Genomic DNA, 26820 nt, shown 5'->3' with positions numbered 1-26820 from the left:
TTTGCCTGACTGAGAGAAGTCATTGCATACTTTCTCTTGTGTGTGGGTGGGTGGGGGGAGAAAATGTGGACTAAAAGAAAAAAAAACCTGAGCTCTTCAATTTACAAGGGACAAGAAGAATACATGGATCTAATCGTGTAAGCTTATAAATAGAAGAACTACTCATAAATAACATTGATGTAGTTCTAGGAGCATGTTGGTGTCACCAATCTTCATTGCGATGCAAAGCACAACTTAATAAGCCCTACAGGATGTACAATAGTGTAAACAGCTTTGATATGAATGCTTGAGTGATTAGAATCGATCACCCAAGCCCCTTTATTTATAATAACTTGAAGTAAATCTGATCAAAGTACAAATGGAAATAATAACACCTCAGTCCTAGTCCTACTAGGAATTCCTAATACAACTAGGAATGCCAGAATAGGACTCGGCTGAGAGTAAAACAATAAAAATAAAATAAAAGAAAAGAATCTAATCTGACTAGTACTACTCCTAACATGACTAGGACTAATCCTAATCAGCTAGGACTAGTAGGACTAATCCTAATCAAACTAGGACTGCTTACCCCAATCGTGTAAGCAGCCTATTTCAACACTCCCCCTCAAGTTGGAGCAAAGATGTCGATCATGCCCAACTTGACTAGATTGGGATGAAACAATTTTCCAGACAATCCCTTGGTGAAGATATTAGCAAGTTGATCGGTAGATGTCACAAAGGGAATACAAATCAGCCCAGCTTCTAACTTCTCTTTGATGAAATGCCTATCCACCTCAACATGCTTGGTACGATCATGCTGTACTGGGTTGTGTGCTATGCTGATGGCAGCCTTGTTGTCGCAGTACAGCATCATAGGAAGACGAATAGGAACACCAAGATCTTGTAGCAAACCTTTATGCCATAGTAACTCACAAATACCTTGTGCCATAGCTCGAAACTCAGCTTCGGCACTGGAACGAGCAACCACATTTTGCTTCTTGCTATGCCATGTGACAAGATTTCCACCTACAAAGGAGCAATACCCAGATATAGACTTCCGATCTGCAGAACCAGCCCAATCAGCATCAATGTATGCTTCTATCCGTAGATGACCATGAGTAGACAAAAGAATTCCTTTTCCAGGAGCTGACTTCAGATAGTGCAAGATATGAAGAACAACCTCCATATGAGAAGAGTAGGGATCATGCATAAACTGGCTCACAGTACTCACGGCGACAACAATGTCAGGTGGCGTGTGTGAAAGATAAATCAACTTCCCTACAAGTCTTTGGTACCGGCCTTTATCAACAGGCTCACCCTCTTTCTCCTTGAGTCGAACAGTAGGGTCCATAGGAGTATCTGAAGGATGACAGCCTAGCAACCCGGTCTCAGCCAATAAGTCTAGGACATACTTCCTTTAGGAGAGAAAAATGCCTTTAGAAGATCTGGCTACTTCAATCCCAAGAAAGTATCGTAGTTTCCCTAGATCTTTAATCTCAAATTCATGCCCAAGGAAGGTCTTCAACCATCTGATCTCATCACCATCATTGCCAGTAACCACTATATCATCAACGTAGACTATAAGAACAGTGAGTTTTTCACCAACCCTCTTTATAAAGAGTGTGTGATCAGCATTATTCTGCTTATAGCCCACAAAAATCATGGCCTTGTGGAACAGGCCAAACCATGCTCGAGGTGACTGCTTCAGACCATAAAGTGCATGCTTCAATCTACATACTTTTCCTTGGTTTCTATCACAAGAGAACCCTGGTGGAATGTCCATATACACCTCCTCATCCAGTGTTCCATTTAGGAAGGCATTTTTTACATATAGCTGCTGCATATTCCATCCAAGGTTGACTGCACAAGATGATAACACACGAACAGTATTTAACTTTGCAACAGGTGCAAAAGTTTCCTGGTAATCAATGCCGTATGTCTGAGTAAACCCCTTGGCCACGAGTCGTGCTTTATACCTATCCACAGTGCCATCCACCTTCTGTTTCACCACAAACACCCATTTATATCCAACGGTTTTCTTCCCAGGTGGAAGAACCACAAGCTCCCATGTGTTATTTTTCTTCAAGGCGTCCATTTCTTCCATCATAGCTACCTTCCACTTTCCGTCTGATAAAGCTTCCTGCCAATTGTTAGGAATACGAACAGAAGAAAGAGAGGAAACAAAGGCACGAAAGGATGGGGAAAGGGAATCATAAGAAACAACATGAGATATGGGATGCTGAGTGCAAGTTCTGACACCTTTGCGAAGAGCAATAGGTAAGTCAGGATCATTACCAGGTGGAGAGGCAGGTTCTGGATCCGGGTTCGGCAATTGGATGGGTACTGGAGCAACAGTTGATTTAACCTGCTTATGTTTCCTTGCATAGGTCTTCACATTACTGGCATCAATCCTCCTCTGAAATTCACTAATGGTCCTTTGGATAGGAGTTTGGACCGGGGTAGATTGCTCCCCCTGAATAGAAATGGTCTCCCCCTGTATAGGAACCTCTCCCCCTGACTCAGAGGGAGTACTAGGGGCAGGCCGAACTGGTTCAGACTCATGGTAAACAGACTGAAGTGGAGGTGGAGAGTCAATAGTCAGCACATCTTCACTAATACTCTCCCCCTGAAGAGGTGGGGACACATAATATGGAACATTTTCATGAAAGACAACATCCATGCTGACAAAAGTCCTGCGGGATGGAGGGTAGTAACATTTGTACCCCTTTTGGGTAGCAGAGTAACCCAAGAAAATGCAGCGGAGGCTACGTGGGTCAAGTTTACCAGGGGACCTTGTATCCCTAGCATAACAAACGCAGCCAAACACCTTAGGTGGGACTATAAAGGAAAAAGAACCAAGTAATAGCTCAATAGGGGCTTTTGAAAGAAGAACCCGACTGGGCAGCCTAATAATTAAATAGGCTGCAGTAAGGACAGCATCCCCCCAATAAAGGGAAGGGACATTGCGAGCAAACATAAGGACCCTAGCCACCTCCAGGAGGTGGCAGTTTTTTCTCTCAGCCACACCATTTTGGGCTGGAGTGTCGACACAGCTGGTCTGATGGAGGATTTCATGTGCAGCAAGGTATTTTTGGAACTGACCTTCCATATACTCTTTCCCATTGTCATTCCTCAAAATTTGAAGAGTGGCATTAAACTGGGTCTTAATCAGTTGATGAAAATGTTGAAAACATAAAAAAACTTCACTCTTTATGTGCATAAGGTATACCCAAGTGAACCTAGAATAGCAGTCAATGAAAGTGACATACCACCGATGGCCAGTCAGGGAAGCTTTCCTACTAGGCCCTCACACATCAGTATGAACAATATGAAATAAGGAAGAGGATCTTTTATTAGAAATAGGATAAGTTGAACGCGTCTGTTTAGCCAAGACACAAGGCTCACAAAAAAATTCTTCCTTATTACAGTCTTTAACTAATGCTGGAAATAAATTTGATAAAGTACCTAAGGAGGGATGGCCTAGTCTAGAGTGCCATTTATGTAAATCAGAAGAGAAAGATGCCGAAGGTAAAGCCTGAGTAGGATCGCCATCGAGCAGGTACAATCCGGCATGCACTTTACCCGATCCAATCGTCTTCCCTGAGTCCAGTTCCTGAAAAACACAGTGAGTGGGAAAAAAGGTCACTTTACAATTCAAGGATTTAGTAATACTGCTAATGGAAAGAAGGTTAGTTGTAAATTTGGGAATATGCAACACAGATGACAATGTAAGGGAAGGAGAACAACCAATGGATCCTTTCCCTGAGATGGAGGAGAGGGACCCATCAGCAATTTTGACTTTATCCTTACCAGAGGCAGGAGAATATGTATTAAAAAGGCTAGAAGAACCTGTCATGTGATCAGTAGCACCGGAGTCTTTGATCTATGGAGTGGATACTACTCGATACACAATGACCAAAGAAAAGAAATACCATGACGGCAAAGAAGGAACCTGAATTGGCAAGCAGACGTAGTAGAGGCAATGTGTTCAACATACGACGCAAAGCCTGGAGTTCTTCCTGGGAGAAACCAATGTCAGCAGTGGGAGTTGGAGCTACACTTTCAGTATGATTGGCTTTGCTTTTAGACTTAGCACGACCACGTTTGGCCTCAAAATCAGCTGGCTTCCCATGTAATTTCCAACACTGAGCCTTAGTGTGATATGGTTTGTGACAATGCTCACACTTAACAGGCTCTTTGGTAGTAGTAGTGGAAGCAGCAACACTATCATAAGAAGCAACAGGAGTGGGACCAGCAGTCTGTAAGGCTGATCTCTCAACTTTAGGAGTCATCATCATGGCAGCCCTTCGTGTCTCTTCACTGTGAACACAAGAAAAAGTCTCCTCTAAAGTGGGGAAAGGAACCCATCCAAGGACTTGCACCCGAATAGGGTCATAGTCATCATTGAGGCCAGCCAGAAAATCATAGACACGGAAATGGGCTACATAGGTGTGGTAGGCAGTAATATCAGCAGTAGTAGTAGGCTGGAATCGAGCATAATGATCCAATTACTGCCATAAACACTTGAGGGCAGCATAGTATTTAGTAACAGACATCTCCTTCTGAGTAGTGGTTTGGAGTGTCTTCCTGATTTCATAAACCTGAGCACTACTTCCTGATCGACCATAAGTTCCCTTGACAGCAGTCCATATCTGAGTAGCAGTGTCAAGGAAGAGATATTGACTGGATAGATCAGTGGTCATAGAATTTAAAACAAATGACATCACCATAGCATCGTTCGCAGCCCATTTAGTACGAGCGGCACCTTCTTGACGGTTGTTTGGTGGTGCCGATAAGATGGCCGATGAATCCTCTACCACCACGATCGAGGATAGTGATCTGGCCCGATTAAATAATTCGTACCATCAAGCTTGATGGCAGCAGCATAGGGAAGGAAGTCATTCCTAGTCTGACCATCCCCTCCAGAAGTAGCAGTAGTTGTCTCTGAATCTCCCATAGTTCAGGTAGAAACCGATCCACAAATTTGAACAAAAAAAAAATCTTCAAAAAACTGAATCAGATCTGAAGTATGGGTTTTGAAGTGGTAGCAATTGCAGCCGTCAGAATAGGCTGAAACTTGGATTGACTGCCCTGCAAGTGGTGGAGAATAAGCCTACACAAAATCAGAAAATTCTGATGATGCAATAAGAAACCTTAATAGGATTGGTTACAGTATCGAGTGAAACCCTGGGTTTTGAAACTGTATGAGTTTCAGCCGTCAGAATAGGCTGAAACAAGGATCGAGTATCTCCCTTGTCGTGGAGAAGATTCCCTCCAAAAATTGGCCCCTTTGGATGAGCCAATAAAAAGCCCTATATTTTAAAAAAATTTAGGTATATCTGAATGTAGGTAATTGCAGGTTCGAATCAGATGTGGATTGGATTTAGATCTGCAATCTGAAATATGTAAGATGTAGATCAGCAAGTGCAGGGATCAATCTAAAAAAAAAACAGAAATCCAGCTTGAATAATGTAGCAGCTTGATCTCGAAGGGTTGGAGGAAACCTGCGGCAGTTTCAGATCACACCAGTGTTTGTATAATCTTTAGTGAGGTGTCATTGAGGGCAGCAGCTAATTCTTCATTGAATCACCTCAAAGATGCTGCCCTGAATGAAATAGAGAGTCCGAGAGAGTTGGAGAAGAAAATCAGAAAAAATTGAGGGGGAGGCTGCTCTTCAGATCAGAGATGGCTCTGATACCATGTAAACAGCTTTGATATGAATGCTTGAGTGATTAGAATCGATCACCCAAGCCCCTTTATTTATAATAACTTGAAGTAAATCTGATCAAAGTACAAATATGAATAATAACACCTCAGTCCTAGTCCTACTAGGAATTCCTAATACAACTAGGAATGCCAGAATAGGAGTTGGCTAAGGGTAAAACAATAAAAATAAAATAAAATAAAAGAATCTAATCTGACTAGTACTACTCCTAACATGACTAGGACTAATCCTAATCAGCTAGGACTAGTAGGACTAATCCTAATCAAACTAGGACTGCTTACCCCAATCGTGTAAGCAGCCTATTTCAACAAATAGAAAGCAAAGGAGATTAAAATTTGCATAGTCAAAATTATTACCTTCAGAGTTTTGGTGATTGCATAATTACTATTTTGGTATATTTATTACTGATTTCATATTTTTTTTTGTCTGTTTTTGTGGAAACCGCTTCCTCTAAAAGGCCGACCTTGTAGGAAAGGGAGGAAACAATATGTATATCATACAGGAGCTTTTAACACGGTAGACTATCCAAAGGGGGACACGGGTGAACAAATGATTTTTTAACACCTGCCCACTCCCAGGGGGATTCGATACCGTGACCCCTGCCTGCTTTGATACCATGTTGAAACCGCTTCCTCTAAAAGGCTGACCTTGTAGGAAAGGGAGGAAACAATATGTGTATCATACAGGAGCTCTAACACGGCAGACTATCCAAAGGGGGACACGGGTGGATAAATAATTTTTTAACACCTGCCCGCTCCCAAGGGGACTCGATACCATGACCCCTGCCTGCTCTGATACCATGTAGAAACCGCTTCCTCTAAAAAGCCGACCTTGTAGAAAAGGGAGGAAACAATATGTATATCATACAGGAACTTTTAACATGGTAGACTATCCAAAGGGGGACACGGGTGAATAAATGATTTTTTAACAGTTTTCTATTTTTTACATCGTTTGGTGATAGATTATTTTATTACATTCTAGTTTCAACATTTTTACTTAAAAAAAGTTCACTACTTATAGTAGGTCTACTATTTATAATAGTTTCATTTTTGCTGTTTTTGTTAATTGTTAAACTGCTTGAATTTGGCTTTAGGCAGTTTAAGGAAATATACTGAGAGATAATGATGTCTTAGATTTAGTATATTGGAGAATAGTTTCTCGTCATATTTGGTATCTTAGTTTACTTTGGAATTAGGTCTTTGAGCTTGTAGATAAAAGTGGTGAAGAGATGTAAGGAATTACTCATTATGATTATAAAATGCAGTTTTAGAGTCCACCCTCTCCTTCCAAGTCTGGATCATCTGAACTGCATGATGCAGGGATAACCGTGTGTGTTCAATAATCTTTCACCATGTTATCTGACAGGTTATAACAGTGGTGGCCTCTGCAAGATCTCTATTGTTCTTGAACAAGACAAACCCAACTTCCACTTTCTTATGATTAATAAAAGAGACCGTTTTGCCCTCCTAAAACACCCAATCAAGAGGAATCAAATTGAAATTTGAAAGAACTTCGCTAAACTGCATCCCGGGTCTTCCTTTCGTGCTGATCATTGGTCGACCTAAGCATGGCCTTGTCGTCCACTTTGAGTGGACTAGCAGTTCCAGAAATGGAGGCATCCTAGGGCTTTAATAAAGCCCCGTACCTTTTGTTTTCAGAAGGATTTTGCAGACTGAGTAGAACTGAGACGCATATACATTTTGAAGTTCAGATTGTTTAGGTTTCTTTCATCCTCCAACAGGGGCCAAGGGAAGCAAACATGATCAACCATCCGCAACTCTGCAATTCATGGAAATATCATGCAGTTAGATAATTCCATTTTAAAATTTGTTTGATTACTATTTTTTTTTTAGTTTTTTTCCCCCAAGAAGGGAATAGGGAGTTGGGGAACACGAGTCTGTCATGGGCTCATTTTTCCCTCATTTCCCTCAATCACATGATGTGGCGAAAGATGATTGAACATACAAGGTTCTCCCTGCAATGCATGTTCCAGGATCTGGACTCCACCTCTCCTCCTCCCACTCTCCCAGGGGGCACATTTAACCCCTTGTTCCTCTTTGGGAGACTGCTTCACAAGTAGCATGGTTCTTTGAAGGTTGTTATTTTATACTAGGGTTGGCAATTTATTTGGCTGGCCAGGCTTGCTTGGGTTCACTGGATTGTTCATAACTTCATAAATCTTCAGTCTGCGTACATTATGACCCTCCCCAGACCCCGCAGTGGTGGGAGCCTTGTGCACTGGGTACATCCTTTTATTATGTATACTAGGAAAAATACCATTGACACGGCACCATGAAGGCAAGCTTGTGCTCACAGTCCACCTGTTTAGGCCCTGAGAAGGGCTTGCCCGTGAAGTTGTGCTTGCAGTCCACCTGTTTAGGCCCTGAGAAGGGCTTTATCTCTCCAATCAGACCGCTGGATATGTAGATCACCCTCGGCATCTCCACATCAATTTTATGGCCACCATTTATTTCCCCTTCTATTTTCAGCCATTAAGCAAAACTCTCTAAAATTGAATTTTCAACCATTTCCAAACCTTTATATCACCATGTGGCCAAATCTGTTTGGGCTGAAACTTGCCAATACTAGATGGTGAGGTGCACAGCAACTGCACAAAATTTGAACACGAAAAGAGCTCCACAGAGCAGAAATTTAGGGCTGTTTAAGCAAGTTTATCTTTGTGGGCCATGAAAACCTTTGCTCATATTTCCAACTACTAATATTATGCAGTAAAAATATATTGTGCAGTGTATTATACATAATTGTATATGTTTGATTTTCTATCTATATTGTTTATAAGCATGTGAAAAAACTTGCTGTTTGGTGTGGAAATTGAAGTCTTAACATTGACTGCCTTTCGCGTTTCTTCTTCTCCTGCCAACTTTTTCTTGATCTATATTGGCTAGTTTTCTTCTAGCCTCTTTTGGTGACTTTTGTTGTCATGAATCACAGTATTTCTCAGGAAGGCTAAAATTTAAATTTAGTAACTAGTTATATGAAAAATAGTTGTTGAAGTTTTGTTACTTTTGTTCCTTCTGCTTCCTTGACAAATTACACGTAGAGGTGGTTATGGAAAATTGGTTCAGAGAGAGCTGGAAGCACAGAGGCAGCTTGTAGATTATGGTACAGGATCTTTGGGCTCTTTCCCTCCGGTTATGCCATCTCATTGTAAGTTTTGGAAGCAAACAAATCTTTAGATGTGTAGTATTTTTTGTGCATGCAGATTGGCTGATTCTTTTAAATGCTATAACTACTTTGATAGTAGCTGTACTTATGCTATTAACAATTTGGAAGCAGAATATCTCATTATTACTTTTTTGGATGACATGTAAGAGTCATCTTCCACTCCCTTTTGGCGTTTTTCTATTCAAGCTTTTGGTTTGTCTATAATTCACATTGTGCTATGTGCCAGGTCCACATAAAAATCCTCCAGGAATAATTCTGCGGAAGGTTAACATGATTTTTATTGTGGCATAAATGAAAAGTTATCCTTTCTGTTATAACTGTAGACTTCTAGTGGACAACTATGTGACAAGGTGGGCCTTGAGCATAGTTGTCAAGGTGTCGCCTAGCGTCCAAACCCCTTCCAACCCCTTGGGTCTCCTAGACTCTGTGACAACTATAACCTTGAGACCCAGGAAAATGAAGGAATCTTACTTGGAATATGATACTCACCTTAGGTGCGTTGGCATCACTTAGGCATCATGGCACCTTGGATGTTGGTGCCCATGACAGCTGTTGGACTGTATATATAGCAACCCAAGAGGGGGGTGAATTGGATTTCGATGGTGTTGGTACTTTTTCATTTAACACTCAAGGAACAAATAGGTTGAAGAAAACAACAATACAAATTACAAAGAAGACACAATATTTAGAGTGGTTCGATCCCTTGACCTACATCCGCTACCAAGTACTACACCCGCACTTGGATTTCCACTAACTGTATTGGTCTTTCAATAGTGCCAATAAAACCTACATATTGTTTTACTGGGTTTACAATCAACCCAAGTGTTTTCATAGGCTCAAACTCAAACCCAGTAGTTTCCTAGGATAACTACCAACCATAGTACTATATCTCGCGATATATCGGTATCTCGGGCCTACCGAGATATCCGAAATATTCGAAATTTGGCGAAATTTCGCTGAAATATTGCATTTTTTCTGCAATATTTCGGGAGTCCATCTCGGTGGGTATTTGGCCATATCTAGGTCTGATACTTCATGGACACCCTTATTTAAGCTAAATAAACACATTTAAACCTTCATATTGCAAAAAAAATGAACTCAAAGTAGTGTTTTGGGTTTGCACCCTTAATTGACTGTATACGGTCGGACCCTGTTGTATAAAATAGTTAAATACATATTGTTTAAGTACTAAAAGACATAATAAGAAATTTAAACAAAGTAATAAAACAAAAATAAAGTCAAATGTAGCCTTTAGTTTAAACTTTAAAGTTTAAACTCATAAAGTCATAAGTGCATAAGTCATAACTCATAAATTTCATAATAGTCAATAGTTCAATACTCAATACACAAAGTATTTCTACGAAATATACCGAAATATACCGAAATGTACCGAAATATACTGCTCAATACACAGTATTTCTACGAAATATACCGAAATTTCGCCGAAATTTGAACTTTTTTCATTTCGGAAGCCCATCTCGTCTCGGTAGTGTCGAAATTACCGAAATTTATCGAAATTTCGACGATATATCGCGAAATTTTGTACCATGCTACCAACAACCTAATCCTTTCTCGAAGGATTAGTCCTCACACTTTCACAATACAGACACCTCTTTGTAGGCAAATAAACAAATGAAGCACGAAGCAATAAACCCTGTAATCGGGGGTGGATATATAAATGAAAGCACTTACTTGATTCCCCACAACAGTGTCCTTTGATACTTAGATTATAACACAACAATGGCCTTCTCAATTAAGGATTTTCTCCTCTAAACAACTCTTTTATCAAATCCCCAAAAGTCTCTTAAATGAAATTTTAAAACCCCTATTTATAGGCCTAAGTCCAATGGACAGAATTCTAGCCGTTGAGACATCCACGGTCAACCTCGGCCTCTCACAGTCAACCTCAGCAAGAGAGAGCTGTTATAAGTTTCTTTCTTTGGAAAATTCTCTCTTGTGGTCGACCTTGCCAGTCTTACGCTGTCGACCTCTAACTAATGAAATAAATCTCGTTTTCCTACTTCCTACCCATATTTTAAATTACAAAGAAAACCTATGAGATCAAAGGCCCAACACATATATATAACCCAACCCAAAGCTTATTTGCAATAAAATAAGCCCTTTAAGTGACTTCTCTGCATCAACAGTAGATACTGCCAATAAATTGACTTAGGGTCTTTTGATGTATGCCCAAGTTTCTGTTTCAGTGATGACTAACTTCTGGTTCTCACAGATGGTAGACATGGTGGAGGCTATGGGCTGGGGGGTTCTCACAGACAGAGTAGAGGTATGTGTGCTTGGCGAGCTTTCCTCACATGCTTATCCCGCATTCTAAAATTGCTCTAATATCTGATCTTTCAGTTTGTTGTTATTGAATTGTTGAATTTCTCCATAATCACATGTCATTTGAGTGGGGAGACTATATCTCGATGATTGACAAACAAACCATAATGAACAGATTAACATCGCAAGCGGCACAGGGAAGATGATCGCCGTGCACCAGAGAACTCAAAGAAAACTTCTGAGTATGAATCCCGGAGGACTTCTGATCACGAGTCCAGACCGGTAATAACCATGGTGCTATTACTTCTGTTTCAGCATAACAAAGCCAAAGTCTTACCTTCATTCTTGCAATCCCACTTTGTTTCATTCCATAGGAGAAGAATCCACGTTTTCGTGAAAGTGGTGATTCTGACGATGAGGACGAAGATGATCGAAAGAGACGGCATTAGCCTACGATAGTGAGGCTTGTTTCTTTGTGTAATTGTTTCCAGACTGTCAGTAGATGATTGACTCGGCTGTCTGGTGAAGACCGTTAGAAAGATTTAATGGGATAATTCTATCATGAGAGTAAAGGGTTAAACTCTTGAAGCTTGAAGCAAGGATGTTTCCATGCAATCAAACTATCGCGGCCCACTCAAAAGTGTCGGCGGATGTCTGAAGCTTGTACTCATCTTTGAAGTGGCAGTTTTTCTAGTTCGTTCTGGCTGTTAAACTTATGGTCTCATTGCTATCCAGTTAATCAAGAAAGTGCCTGAATACAGTTGTTGACGGGGAGATGAGAACCGTGTTGTAATCTCAGTGGACTTCATGGGGATTACAAATACAGATGAAGGAAAAATGAAGCTGTGATGGGGATGATGGAGTGCTGCATTTTAGGCCTTTTTTAGTTGAGTGATGCCCAATTTAATTAATTAAAATACAAGAGGACCAGTCTCTAATTTTACTAAACCAGAGTAAAAGTAAAATGGCCCTAGCGAGGGGGCATGGAAGTACCTGTGTTCTTTTGCCCCAATTCTGTTTAAATTCATTGTAGCAATTGAGTTCTCTCTCTCTCTCCCCCTTGCACTTTCTGTGGGTGAGGTGGTCATCTAGCTTCACCCACTTTCATGAGTGGGTCATTGGACTCTTTATGCTATTCCTAGTTGTGGAATATAGCCGTTAGGGAATAAAGACACTCTAACGACTCATATCTATTAATAGACTCAGTGAATCGATCATCGCAACTAATGTTGAACCTTCTATCTGAATATAGACATTACATTAATTGGTAGCAGAGCCAAAAACATCATGCTGCCTCCTCCCACTTGGCAACAAAAATCCGGTGTCACCACCACCAGTATGCCGTTGCTCGCCGCCTATCAATCCCTCCGCTCTCTATATTTCCAATCACTTTGGTTGTTTATTTTTTCGCAAATGCAACGAATAAATCTTCATTTCCTTATCTATCACTTTGGAATACTTTTTTAACAATTCTTAATATTGTAGAGTTGCATGAATGCAAAGCCTGTAGATAAATATTCATTCATTTACTCATCTTTTACTCTGATTGCCAAAACCGTCAAAGGTTAATAACATTTTTGACATTCCTGTTTCTGAGTGTCCATATATGTGCCTTTTTTCATATTAAATAATAGGGAGTAAGAAAGCTACCCGGTCACACAACACACGCCGCCCCTGTGCCCTAACATTTACATCTTTCCAGGGGGTGCGGTGGTCATTTCATGTGCCCGTATCTGGGCGCAGGGGCAGCTTCACATACTGGAGAACCTGCCTGTTATCAATTTATCATGCTGCCCACCAAGACCCAGGCCCGTAGAACAACGATCTTAAAAGGAACAAAAGCAAAGATGGAGTTGCACACAGATGGACCGGAGAAGAGAACTAAAGAGACGAAAAGGGAGAGATAAAACAAGCAACAGAAGGGAACCAGATCAAAGCTTACAGAATGAGGATTTCCTGATGAAAAGGGAGAGAGAAATAGACATTTTTGTCTAGACAAATTTGTTGATTCACACGGCCGAGAACGAAGAATCTTATAGTTTTGGGAGGAGTTCAAAGGAGACAGAAATTGGAACCGCTTTGAATAAGGCCACAGCTAAACATGAAGCAACTACGGAACTACCTCATCTTGGCGCAGCGGTTAATGCATGATTTAAAAATTAGAATGGGGTACGGGGAGAGTCTGGCTTCTGGTCTATATATTTATATCAATTCAGATATCATTAAAGCAGTGAAGAGGGGGGGGGGGGGGGGAGAGGGGGGAGGGGGGAGGAGGAGTTGTCTCCAAGCAGGAAATCACCCAAAACAGTTGGCAGATGGTGCAAAACTGGCCAAAGCTTCCATCATGATTCATATTGTGGTTGAAACTTCTAAAATATCTATTAAATATACATCATGATTACGATTCTGTTCCACATGATGTCGACAAAGTTAATCGCACAACTAAAACTGTTGCAAAGAGAGCGATCTTCATCATCCCAAATTGAGCTGCACAGCAACTTGTTCAAGGTATACATCTGAGAAGTGTACTGCCCCAAAGAATTCACTCAACCTCCTGGATGATTCTTCTTTTCCGTAATGGCTCCATGGGCATACTTCCTGGGGCACTGTGAGCTCTCCTCCTCTCCTCCTTTCTCTTCTCAGCTTCAGTCATTGTTTTCCTTAGAGCAGCAGCCTTATATATGGGTTTTGGCAAGTGCCTATGCCTGCGTACAAGTACAAAAATGAAAATCCAGCGGAGATGGAATGATTGAAAAAACTTTAATCATAAATAAAGACAGACTATAATGACAAGTATTTTTGAAATTTAATCCAGTGAGTTGGTCAAATAAGATATATGACCTACAATATAGAAGAAGGCATATTTAAATGACATTGTATGGGACAGATGATATAAAAGAACATACAAGTAGAAAGAAATCTATGACCTAAAGGTGTTAGTGAGGAACAGTCCAATAATGGCACATGTACACATGATGACATGCTGGGTATAGATAGAGCCCATCACTCAAATGGAATTCCATATAATATATACCGACCAGATTACCACAATCAAATTGGATCACTTTCTTTTTAGGTACATAAGACAAAATGGCAAATGGTCAACGGAAATTTGAACAGAGAGGGTTACCATTCATATAATTGAGTCTAACTTGGCTGGTGAGGAATTTTAATAAATTATCGCAAGGATTTAAATGCTGATTGCCGACGACCCAGGTTGGGACTGGCTGATATCAATTCAGCCAAGATCAGCCAGGATCAACCAATCCAGATTGGGATTGCCAGCACCAATTCAAATTCCTGATAACAGTCAATCCATGCTTGATGAGACAACTCATGCTGCATGTTACTACCGGCATGTCACATTGTTGAGGTTCTCTTTAGTGCTAGACAACCAGAAAATTTCAAATGATGAGCTGAACTTGGCCATGGAAGATATTCAACATTTGCCTGGAGAATCCAACCACTCCCAAGTAGCAATGGGTGCAACAATGACAAACTCAGCCTTATCCCAACTTAACGAGGTCGGCTACATGGATCCAAACAAAACAAAGGAAAACTCACGAGAAAAATCAACTCCAAGGTCCACCTCTTCTCTAATTCCCCCATCTTAGAAAAAAAAGGGCATACCCAGTGTATGAGGCTTCCGCCAATGCAGGGTCTGGGGAGGGTCATAATGTACACAGCCTTACCCCTGCTTTCGCAAAGAAGCTGTTTCCAGACTCAAAACCCTGACCTCTTGGTTACAATGGAGCAACCTTAACTGTTGCACCGAGGCCCGCCCTCTAATTCCCCCATCTGAACACTACTACAAATAATAGGTCCCAGTTATGCCCTGTCTCTGTGACTTTAGGGCTCTCAGATGCTATAACATGAATAACTTTGTTCACAAGTTTCTTGAGAATGGTATCAGCATGAATCAAAGCCTCAGAAGCATGGATTTTATATATTTAAACAATATAAAGCATATAAATGACATGTGAATCAGAGAAGGAAATAACATTACAAGAGACTTACTTGATAATTAAATGTCAAGTTAAAATCTTAAAATTAAAAGTAAACAAATTTTATTGGAAACAGCCTCTTTGCGAAAGCAGGGGTAACGCTACATACATTATGACCGTCTCCAGACCCCGCAGTGGCGGGAGCCATGTGCACTGGATACGCCCTTTTTTTTTCTTAAATATAGTTAAGAGATCGCCAAACTATATTGATATAGAAAGCTCAGTGCATGTTTCATGGGGTTAGGATTGTGAACTCTATGCCTCAAACTTTTGATGGAAGCCTGTTTATGAACCTTTAAGGCAAGCCTCGAGATGTTTGCCTTAAATGCCTGTCCCAAGGCATAAAAACCTTGAAGCACTGCTTTTATCCTACAATTTTTGACTCACTGAAAAAGGGTATACCATCTACAAAATCAAGCTTACCTCACAATGCGCTTAACCTCAGGTAGGTGCTTGTAGCGATTCTTGACAGCTTCAAGGTACTCTTGCTTCTTACGTTCCCTTGGAAGAAGCTACAGGGAAAAAAATATGTGAAGGTCGGGATCTGGGAGTAGCTATATCAAATATAAGGGCAGGCAACTACCAATGTTAAGGAGTCATTGACACAATGCAGAAAGACATGAGCGTCCACAAAAAGACATGCATTAAGATGCACAGAAAATAAAAGTCATGAAAGATCCATGTTGGCAAAACTGAAGCAATAGAAAAATGTATTGTCAAAACAGTATCAGAAACTGAGGTTTACATCAAACTGTTTAGATCCACCTAGGAGAAATCATACACAAAAGCAAGTGTGTTCCAATAAGCAACAACATCCCAAATATAGCAATCCTTCGAGCAATGGACATCTGATATTATATTACAGTAGAGCTCAAATCCAGGATTGGGGTTTGAGTCTTTCCTCTTCGACTGGTCCGATCTGGGAGTGGAGGCGATTCTGGCAGTTGTTACGTTAGTCATCAACAGGCAGCAGCTGACAACATAGTTGTCATGGCTGAGAGGGCTGCATGGCACCTACGCCATGGCGACCCTTCTCTTCCTCTTCGATTTCTTCTTCCTGTCTTATTTCTTCTTCCTCTTCGATTTCTTCTTTCCTCTTCAATTTCTTTATTTCTTCTTGATTTCTTCTTCCTGTCTTCTTTCCTCTTGATTTCTTCTTCCTGTCTTCTTCCCTCTTGATTTCTTCTTGATTTCTGAATTTTCTTCTAAAACTTGAGAAACAATAGAGAAAAACATGGCTTGAGTATACATCTATTAACACATTAAAATAGAGAAATAAAAATAAAACATGTCGACATGCTCGCCATGGCACCATGGGCGACATGTCAGCACCTCCACCGACTTGGACGCGTGACACAACTATGGCTGACAATGAAGATAATCTTGCATCATCAGGCAGACTAGATCTTTATGTTTTTCCAGGAACTCACTCATTCCGCTATTAATAGATATAACTTGGAAGTTGATTATCTATTTTAAAAAACTATAAGGCTGGTCAGCAACCCAATCAGGGGCTTCAGAGACATTACAGATATGGGCCATATCGTATACTGTAATGTTGGTGGATATTTGTGTATCCCTTTGGATCAAGGTTGAAGAGTATGGGAGCGGCTCCCGCTGATTCCGATCTGATTCCAGGTCAGATCAGATGGAATCAGGTAAAAAATGTGGTAAAAAAAATAATAAAAGCATCTCTCTCTCTCTCTCTCTCTCTCTCTCTCCCTCCCTCCCTCCCTCCCTCCCTTCCGTGACACAAAATGGTTGAAAAAACTCATAAAGCTCCTTCAACCACCTTAGGAAAAAACCTACATTCCAGCGAAGATCTTATGGATTCTCCAACATGCATTGCAACGAAGCCAAAACTGCAGAAAGAAGAGCTACAGGCATTCCAAGAGCCAAAGAGAAGAATTAGGGTAGGAATAATGATGCCAATGGCGGCGATGAAAAGGGGCATCAAATTGGTGAGGAAGAAGGTTGTAGAGAAGGAAAGGAAAAGGGGAGAGAGAGGTTGAGAAGAAGCAAGGAGAGGAGGCAGCGGAGGTAGAGGAGAAGGTTAAGGGTTTGAGTTTTGAAAAGTGAAGTGATTTGAAGGTTAATTGTACTCTTAACCGAAACCACAGGGATAGAGAGACTTGCAATGAAAATGATCTTGAATGAAATGAAAATGGCGGTCTGGAGATGCGGGTGGGTCCGACTATGAAACCCTCTTTGTAAACCTATACAAGCAGCTGGAAAAACCCAACTCTTGCACCCATTGACTTTTATCTTTCTTAGCTTCTATCACCTTCAAACCACCCTCAACCCTCTCTTTCAATGCCTTTGTTGTATTTTTAGTAATGGTGAGGTCGTTGGCGACAGTGGTGGCAATATTTGGGGTGGGGGGCAGTGGTAGTAGCAGTGGTGCTGCTGTGACATAAGTTGGAGTAGGTCAAAGCAGAGGCTGGTTGCGGTTAACTAAGAAGTAATAATGGTAGTGTGGAAATGAGAAACAGTGGACCGGTGGGTGAAGCTGTGGCTGTGTTGGTGATGGCCTTAGCAATGGCGGTTGAAGAGTGGAAGTTGCAGTTGCAGCTTTGGAAGGGCAAAAGGAAGGAGCAAAAAGGGTCTCAAAGGCTAAGGCTTGCTATTGCCCATCGTTAAGCCCAGGCATGACCAAGTGAAATACAAGGATGGGAGGTGTAATCGGTCAGACCGCTGATCCGGATCTTGCCCCAAATCGTATCACTGATCCAAAATAGGAGCTGGAGAATTACTACGAATTGAGATCGGATGATGCCGATTCGGATTCAAATGGGGTTTTTTACCCAATCCAATTCCGATTCCTTAATCCATGCTCTGCATGTGTTAATTGTCTCTGTTTTGTGGTTTCTTTCCTTTTGTTCCTTTGCTTCTGTTGTACTTCTATTTTGCACACCACTTAGGGGAAATATAATAGTGATGATTTAGGTACAGGTCAACATTCAATGTGTTTTCGTATGATCATGACCCAAAAGATCACCTAGGTAAGTACAATCACAAGGTGAGTCCAGCTCATCAAAGCAGTGAACTGCAGCCTCTTATAGCTTTACCCTCAAATCTACATGAGAGAGAGAGAGAGATTGAATAATTATTTAAATTATAGCAGGTTTCTGTCCATAACAAACTGCTAATCTATATCAGGATGACAAAAGAAACATGATAAATTTGTCATCAAATGCTGAAAAGATTGTTCATGTAGAAGAGAAGATTCATACCACTCCCAACTGTTCTGATGCTTTTGATTTCCATAGACGAAGATTGGTGTCATCACTTCCCGAAATAACATAAGTTGCATCACTGCTAAACTTCACGCAGAATACCCTACAGGATGAGAGAAATTGGAAACTTGAATTGGGCTCATATAAATACCTCTCAACTGTTAAGGATGGTTTAAACCCGACTTTGATTCTCATGTTCTACTGGCAGAAACAACAAGACATTAACAATTGTGTGCATTGATGCAGAAAATCACAGTAGATGTCTTAACAGAAGCAGGAAAACTTTCAAACCCAGCAAACCTTTGCATTCTTTTGGTATGGTATATCTCCCGGCTATGGCCACCATTATATTGGAAGATTCTTACCTACAAAGAAAAGAAATAAAAATTTCACCTACTAATACTGGTTTCTCAAAATATAACAATATACCCCTACCCCACCCAAAAAAAAATGAAGAGAGGAAGAGTAGAGAATCACAGCAAGATTGAGGAGAACTCACTGTTCTATCATAAGACCCAGTTACAAATTCCCTACCAGTGGGCGAGTAATCAATATCCATCCTGAATCAACACACATTGTCAATGGAAATGATTTCCTAAATGCTCATACAATAAATAAATAGGGATCTTCTCACGCACACAGCAGAAACATGATCTTTGTGTACACACTTCGCTTCATTCAGTTTTCTAGCATCATAGCTATAGCAGTTGCAATCTTCATTCGCCTGCATCAGTAAAATTAATACCAGTAGCTTACAAGTTAAACCCTGAAATAGCATATAAAAAATATATTCATCTAAGTTGACCATAGGATCCATGCATCCATGTTTTGATGATGAAACAACCTTGGGTGATGATAAAGTTAGGATTACTAACATGTGTTTGATTATGAAAGGTCTGATCGATCCCACATACACATTGACATAAAAAAGAGATGCTTGATGAAGTGAATACAAGCATCTTGGAGCAAAAGAGGATGAAAGTCTCAAGATTCAACTGGAGAGCTTCAAGACCCAAATTGAAGAACTAAGTCTTCGAAGCATCATGAAGAAGAAGACTCCATTAGTATTGGTTTTTTGTGCTTTATTGTCATATTCTTGTAATTTATTATGTATTGTCTCTCACATACAATAAAGCCCTCTAAAAACCACTAAGGACCTAACTGGAATACCCTTGAATTTAGATGGCTAAGAAATCCAGGTAAAATCTGTCCAGACATCAATTTTTCTGTCTACGGCCGTCCGCCTCCCTAAGGAGATGTCAATTGACAAAGGAGATGCACACATAGCAGCAGAGGCATCTGGTTAAACTGGAGTATCTTTCGAAGTCCTTTGTCAGATGTCATCCGCTGAAGGAAGGAGATGTTCGCTAGGCCGGACAGACATCCACATACCCATGCATATGCCTGATCAGTATTAAGATAAAAAAAAAAATCGGTCTCTGAGTCAGGAGAAGTGTGCATAAATATGCAGGGAGTCTGTGCTCTTAAGGAGACATTAGGTGAACCACGCGGATGCAAAATTAGTAACCATGACTGCTACCTAGGAAAGCAATTGAGACAGTGGAAATCCAAATGCTTGAAGAGCCTTGGCAGTGGACGTTGGGAGTTGCCTTAACCACTCTAAATCTCTTGTGTTCTCCCTTGCTTTATCTCTTTTACCCCTTATATTTTCTTGAGCATGGATGAGTGTTCAAAAACTCAATTCCGCGCTTATCATTGCCAAGAGTTTTTGAACTTCAGTTTTAGTCTTCAATTTTTATAATCCCAGTTCACAACCTCTTGGGAGATCTCCAATCCTAATAATCTAGATCCCTAAACATCCAAGAAATGTGATACTAAAGCCCAAAAAAGACTATGTAAATATCTAACATAAAGTTTATGACAGATAACGTTTGCATAAAATTTACTATTTTAATATGAGGTAAGCTTCTGGTAATGTGCTTACAGCGGTAAAGTTCATTGGCTCCATTGGATTCCAAGAGATAGAATTGGTTTTGGTCTGCCAAAAAGCAGATACAAGTCAGAAAAGGCACATGAAAAATATAAATGCACCCAACTATAACAATTGAATGAGCTACAGATCACCCCCCCCCCCTTTTTATTGAACATGCTACATAACGCTTTTGTAATTCCTTATATATGTACATGGATTGACATTAAGATGACAGATAAATGTTGAATTTGGGTTGCCAAGTACCCTCATGATAAGCTTTCTTGCTGGGGATGACATACGCAAATCATATAGTGTTATGCTGCGGTCACTGCAAACAAAGATAACATTGTTATGAAATATAAAAAAATATATACATCCACGGGACAGTTTACAGGTTCCGTTGCACCACATGGGGTATTTTTTGGATCAAACATTACTTGTGAAAGGGACAATTTAAATACCCAAGAAACATGGTGCATTAGGAGATAACCAATTTCATGTCATGTCCTTGCTCTCTTTTAAGCAAAGGATATTACCTGGGAGACAATTATGAAACATTAAACCTTAATTTGCCAATAAGTGGCTACCCTGCTGACCACTTGTAAACAAAAGAAAACATATTTTATCATTGCCAAATTCGAAAAGGTAAATCAAGATGTTTGGTAGCCAATATAAAACCCACCTAGTCGCTCATAAAATAAAATGCAGTTTTGCACTTTTGCCTTTACATGGTCTAGTGTAGAGAGGCTTCTCTCCACGGAACCCCTAAATTAGTTAAGAGCTGTAGTTGTACCTGTTAGGGAAGGACCAGAACTCGTAAGATGGAGAACCAGTTTCAGTTGCTGGAGGAAGAAGACACCGGGGGGGGGGGGGGGGAGACTGTTGGTTTGTGATCCACACGATATCAGTATTTATATATGTGAATAGGAAATAACAAGTATGCCCCTTACAGTGCTGGCATAATCACAGTGCCTAACACAACCCCTCTAAGCTGGGGAATAGATGTCGTGCATGCCTAGCTTGGATAGAAGATTATGAAACAGTTGAAAATTGACTCTGTTAGTTAGTACATCTGCCAGTTGATCTCCACTCTTTAGAAATGGTGTCCAAATTCACCCAGAGTATATTTTTTTTATCAAGTGACGATCAACTTCAACATGCTTTGTAAGTTCATGTTGAACTGGATTATGAGCTATACTTATAGCAACTATTATAGCAACTTTGTCATCATAGTATAATCTCATTGAGCCATCAACCTTAAATCCCAGCTCTTGCAGTAATCGCTTCAACCATAGGAGCTCACAAACTCCATGTGCCATGTCCCTAAACTCAGCTTCAGCACTTCATATAGCCACAATTGACTGCCTTTTACTTCTCTAAGTGACCAAGTTCACAACAAAAAAATGTGCAGTATCCTGATGTGGATCTTCTGTTAGTCACAGACCCAACCCAGTCTACATAGGTGTAAGCTTCAATCCTCAAGTGATAATGTTTGATGAACCACAACCCCTTTCTAGGATTGGAATTCAGATACCTATGGATACGAAATACTGCCTCCATATGTCCTGTTTGGAAAGCATGGATAAATTAGCTTACTAAACCAACTGCATATGCAATGTCAAGGCATGTAAGGGAAAGATAAATCAAATTTCCCACCAGCCTTTATAACTCTCTACATCAATCAATGAAAGACTCTTATCTTCTCTTAACCTGTGATTCTGGTAAATTGAGGAGCCAGTAGATTTACAACCCAACATTCCTGTCTCCTTCAATAAGTCCAGCACATATTTCCTCTGACAGGTGTGGATTCCTCTATTGGTTCTTGCCACATAAATTCCCAAAAAATATTTTAGGGAGCCAAAGTCTTTTTAAATTGTTGTACCAAGTAAGTTTTGAGTCTCTTCACCTATTGTCGACCATTTCTAGACATAATGATATCATCCACATAAAAAATAAGAGCAGTGGTTTTCTCATCATGTTTGATGAACAAGAAATGATCAGCTTAGATTTGAGTGCATTCATTCCTTATCATAGCTTGCTTAAAATTTCTCAAACCATGTTTGCTGACTGTTTCAGACCATAGAGACTTTTCTTGAGACGACACGCATTTATTTCAAGCTGTGGTGGATTTGAAACCAGGTGGAGTTTACATGCATACCTCTTCTACTAAATCTCCATTGAGGAATGCATTCTTTACATCAAATTGATATAAAGACCAGTGTTGATTCACTACTAGGGGTAGGAGCTCTCTAATGGGGTTCAGTTTTGCAAACTGGAGCAAATGTTTTTTGATAGTCAACTCCATATAGTTGGCTATATCCCTTAGTCACTAGTCTAACCTTACACCTCTCTATTGTGCCATCAAGTGATGCTTCACTGAGAAGTGAGAACACCCACCTGTAACCGATCTACTGCCCTCCTCTCTTCACACATAACTGCTTTCCATTGAGGATTGGCCATAGATTCAGCAACATCTTTAAGAATAGTGATTGAGGATAAGGCACGACCTGTAGGAGAGATAAAGTCATAGTATACAAACTTGGCAATATGTTAGTGCAGGCCCTTTTTTGTCTGACAGCATTTGGAAGATCTAACTCAGGAATAGGTAGGCCTTGGATCAGGATGAGGATGAGAAGAGGATTCTTTGTGGGACTTCTTTTCTCTCCAGTTGTATACAAGTAACTCTTTTTCTTCAGTCCCTCCAGGGTTCTCTTTCCCTTATGTTTTTATCTACAACAACTCCCCCCTGCTTCACATTCTTGAGTAGTTCCAATGTCTTTCACAGCTCCTACTACAGGCTTACCCATATCAAAAAAGAGGGAGAAGGATGGAGCTGGCGAATGTTAGATTGCCTTTTCATCTTGATTCCCCCCCCCTCCCTGAAGAGGTGTCACTGAAGAATAAAAGAATACAAATTCAAAGAAGGTGACATCCATATATATAAGCTTTTTTTGGGAAGGAGGATGGTAGCACTTGTACCCTTATTCAGTTGGAGAGTAGCCTAAGAAAATACATTTAAGGGCTTGGGAATCAAGTTTGTTACGCTCAGATTTGCAAACAAGAACATAGTAGACGCAACCAAACACTTTTGGAGGGATAGGAAAGGCAAAGGAGGTAGAGAATAAAACCTCAAATGGAAAATGAAACCAGAGGATACTAGATGGAGTATGATTCATGAGGAAGGTTGTAATGAGTAAAGCTTCAAACCACAAAGTCTTGGGAACCTGCATACTTAACAACAAACTCCTAGTGATTTCCTGCAAGTGGCGATATTTCCTTCAGCTACCCCATTTTGTTGAGGGGTATCAACATAGGCAAGCTGATGGAGAATGCCATGATCATTGCTACAACATGTATTCACCCCCTCCTAATCAGATCAAACAATTTAGACTTTTGTTTCAAATTGGATGGATACCATATGATAAAAAGTCATTAAAGCAGTGCACACATCACTTTTGTGTTTTAACAGATAAGCCCAAGTAGTACGAGAATAGTTGTTGTTAAAAGTATATCGAGTCCATAGGGAGAAGAGGATATCTCGATTGTCGAGATTCCTCTCCTCCTCATGTGTCTCTCTTATTTTATGTCTTAGTTTCCTAGTCCTAGTTGGAGTTACCACTTCTAGTCATAGTTCTATTTCTTATTTCCTTTCTCTTTTCCTATTGTAATTTGGAGTCCTAATATGATTAGGAATTCCCTTTCTTAATGTAACCTTTTAGTATAAATATAAACAAGGTGAGGGAGGCTGTCAAGTTCGACAGTTCTCTTCTCTTCCCCATCTTCTTCTCTTCATCTCTTCTTATCTAACCTTCTCGGTTCTGGTTTCCATTAAGTGTGCTTTGCTACATGGTATCAGAGCACAACCATTAGGTTTAAAAGACGGTTTCCAATCTTTGCTGGTGATAAGAATCCACCTGTAACTGATTGTCAAGAACCCCTAAAACAATGATAAGACTTGTGCTTTCCAATCTTTTCTTTCTTCTTCTTATTTTTTTTTTTAATTCTAGATAAACTGGGCAGTGAGGAAAATTGACTCCCAACCTACTTTTAAAGAGAAGAATGAACTTAACAATAAACTCTTTTAAGTTGAATGGTTGGTGCATACCTAGCTGATGTAGCCATAACATTTGGTTCTCCAGGATTAAATCGAACAGATATGACAGTGTCGTTTCCCCATTCAAAACTGTTGATCGGTTGCGACCTAATAGGGAAGCACTTCATGTCATATGAAATCAGATAGCTCATTTAGTCAAAGGAAGGGTAAAGCAAATTAAGATTGAAACCTATTACGATCCCAAATATCAACTTGGGCACCAGCTGTAGCAAAGAGATCACCTTCCCACTGGTGATCAACTGCCCTGAAATAAAATTAGAAAATATGTCTTGCAGTTAACATAAGGGAATCAAGCAATTAAATCTAGTTGACATTTTTACGATACTGTGAAATAATATCCATAATAACAATTTAGGGGAAAAAATATTCTTGAAATCCTTACCAGAAAGCATTCTTCCAAACATAAACTGCCAGTGGCTGGAAATATGAAGCATGAAAATCAATAACGGGTGTTAGACAAACAGAACAAGTAGTTATAAACATAAGATATAGCCTTTATCAGTACTAGCCTTGGCAGGATTATCATATGAGTTGTCGGACTCCATACTACTTGCGGCAGGAACATTCCAGAGTCTAACACTGATAATGAAGAAAAGAAACTAAGGTTACTAAAAATACAGCATATATACAACCAATGCCATGGAATTATTTATGAATTTGAGTGCCAGTCCTATGGAAAAGCAGTTTCTTACGTGCAATCCATTCCACATGATACAAGAGTGCACCCATCCGTAGATACACTTAAACCACGCACAGCACCTTGATGACCAGGGAACTGACAAACTGTTCGCCTATTTTTCCATAATAGTTTTCAAAAAAGAATCCCATCACATACCCATGAAATAAATATGGCATGCCCAAACCTCAAACATATATTAAATTGTCATCTCACGATTCAACTTATAACCAGAACTGTAAAAAGATAGATGTTTTGAATAAGAAACAAGTGCCTAAATATCTACAATGCTAATTGATCTTTACACGAATAGGTAAATTGATAGAGAGCTCTGTAATATTACCTGGAAGATATATCCCAAAGACGAATATCTGCCAATGAAACAGAGACAATCAATAGTTATTGTCTTTGTCAAAATCTGTAGTACATATAAACATTTAAGTTTAAGGTAACGGGGGGAAAAGTCATTAAAAGGAATCACTAAGAACAAAATAGATAGCTACATAACAGTGAAAAAACTCAAAAGGGACCATCTATGTGGAATGGAGGGAGTATTAGATTGCACTAATGGATTATATGAAGCTGTAGAGTTTTGAGGCAAGTTCAGGGAATCCAAGGTCGGTAACTAAGGTGAAAGCCTAGTTTAGCATTGAGTCGGGAATTGATTGGTACGGAACAAGTGACAGAAGTTTTGAAACAATGCCAACATTATAAAGTTTTTAAGAAGAATAATCAAAGTTAAAAAAAGAAAGCACAAAGGTTGCAACCATTCATAAGACATACAGAGAGAGGAAGGTACCTCCATCCATTGAACCTGAAAACATCCCTTTCAAGTGATTTGGATTCTTTGCCATACATGAGATTGCATCAATGTGTCCATCCATTGCACCAATAAAAGGTCTCGCGAATATCTTATGATCAATACAAAACCAACGAGTAAGGAGCAACTTCTGCATCAAACCTAAGTTTCCAATGCAGGGAAATAAAAGGATTACCTTTTCCATTTTGGCAGCATTAAGAGCACGGACATATTCGACAGCCTTTTCTTGAGTTCGCAGGTTAGGGTCAAAGTTATGAAAAACCCTCTGTCCAAAAACAATTACCAGGAAATAACAAGAAGGTTTCCAGCCAACTTAAGAAATTAATTTAAAACTTCTAGAAGTAAAGAAAATTTTTCCAAAATAAAAGGATAAAATTTTAGAGAAGTACCTGGAGATCCTGGCTGCGCTCTCGGGTGAATTCGTCCGTGGAACGGGAAATAACTTTGACCTTCATGTTCGTAAAACAGGGTAATAGCTTAGGCTGCTTTTGGATTCGTCTCCGTTAAGCTTTTCGATTTCACTAAGAAGAACCACAAACAGAAAGAAGCCTGCAAAATATGACCCTTACTCGGTGCTTTTGTTATCAGGGGAATTTCCATTATTGTACAGGGAGGCAGATGTTAGAAGTTGCAGACATTTCAGAGTTTCCTTCAATTTATTCTGTATTAGCTAAACTGGTGGAATTGAAAGGAGGACTGACATGGGCAGTGAACTAACCTCAGCAGTAGAAACGAGAAGAAGCTTTGAGGGGTCCGATATCAACCTCGACTCTGTCTTCTCTCTGGCGGAGGAGGCAGCAGAGGCAGTGGCCGCTCAACCAGCACAGTCGGCGTGGTGGCAGTTCCCAATAAAAGACGACAAGA

At 40.1% G+C, this 26820-nt stretch overlaps 1 protein-coding gene, 1 long non-coding RNA gene and 1 pseudogene across 2 annotated transcripts; 1 reads left to right on the top strand and 2 right to left on the bottom strand.

Moving 5' to 3' along the window:
* LOC122653022 overlaps positions 1 to 12035 on the top strand; it is a 28579-nt pseudogene extending 16544 nt beyond the window's left edge.
* On the bottom strand, positions 109 to 13025 carry LOC122653028. The gene is made up of 3 exons (XR_006331691.1): positions 13011 to 13025; positions 12941 to 12944; positions 109 to 244 (listed from the first exon to the last, which is right to left on the bottom strand). It is a non-coding gene; the product is annotated as an uncharacterized LOC122653028 (long non-coding RNA).
* A 683-nt stretch (positions 13026 to 13708) lies between these two features.
* Positions 13709 to 26820, bottom strand: LOC122653019 (DDB1- and CUL4-associated factor 13). The gene is made up of 18 exons (XM_043846932.1): positions 26675 to 26820; positions 26346 to 26477; positions 26132 to 26221; positions 25936 to 26047; positions 25480 to 25507; positions 25153 to 25251; positions 24970 to 25039; positions 24843 to 24877; positions 24630 to 24704; positions 24452 to 24547; positions 20611 to 20674; positions 20359 to 20412; positions 19052 to 19137; positions 18913 to 18973; positions 18714 to 18778; positions 18411 to 18516; positions 15601 to 15689; positions 13709 to 13878 (listed from the first exon to the last, which is right to left on the bottom strand). Exons 2-18 carry the CDS (start codon positions 26409 to 26411, stop codon positions 13716 to 13718), a joined length of 1359 nt encoding a protein of 452 aa, XP_043702867.1. The 5' UTR covers positions 26412 to 26477; positions 26675 to 26820; the 3' UTR covers positions 13709 to 13715.

The sequence above is a fragment of the Telopea speciosissima genome, chromosome 2 (assembly GCF_018873765.1).
Source record: "Telopea speciosissima isolate NSW1024214 ecotype Mountain lineage chromosome 2, Tspe_v1, whole genome shotgun sequence".
Taxonomy (NCBI): domain Eukaryota; kingdom Viridiplantae; phylum Streptophyta; class Magnoliopsida; order Proteales; family Proteaceae; genus Telopea; species Telopea speciosissima.
The sequence above is the reverse complement of the archived record's forward strand: the minus strand, read 5'-3'. Positions and strand labels throughout refer to the sequence as shown.

Coding starts and splice junctions, on each gene's coding strand:
- LOC122653019 (XM_043846932.1), bottom strand. CDS start 26,411: ATGAAGGTCAAAGTTATTTCCCGTTCCACGGACGAATTCACCCGAGAG. Junction 24,878..24,969: donor CATATGATAATCCTGCCAAG/GCTAGTACTGAT, acceptor TCATATTTCCAG/CCACTGGCAGTTTATGTTTG. Junction 18,779..18,912: donor CTGGGTCTTATGATAGAACA/GTGAGTTCTCCT, acceptor TTTTCTTTGTAG/GTAAGAATCTTCCAATATAA.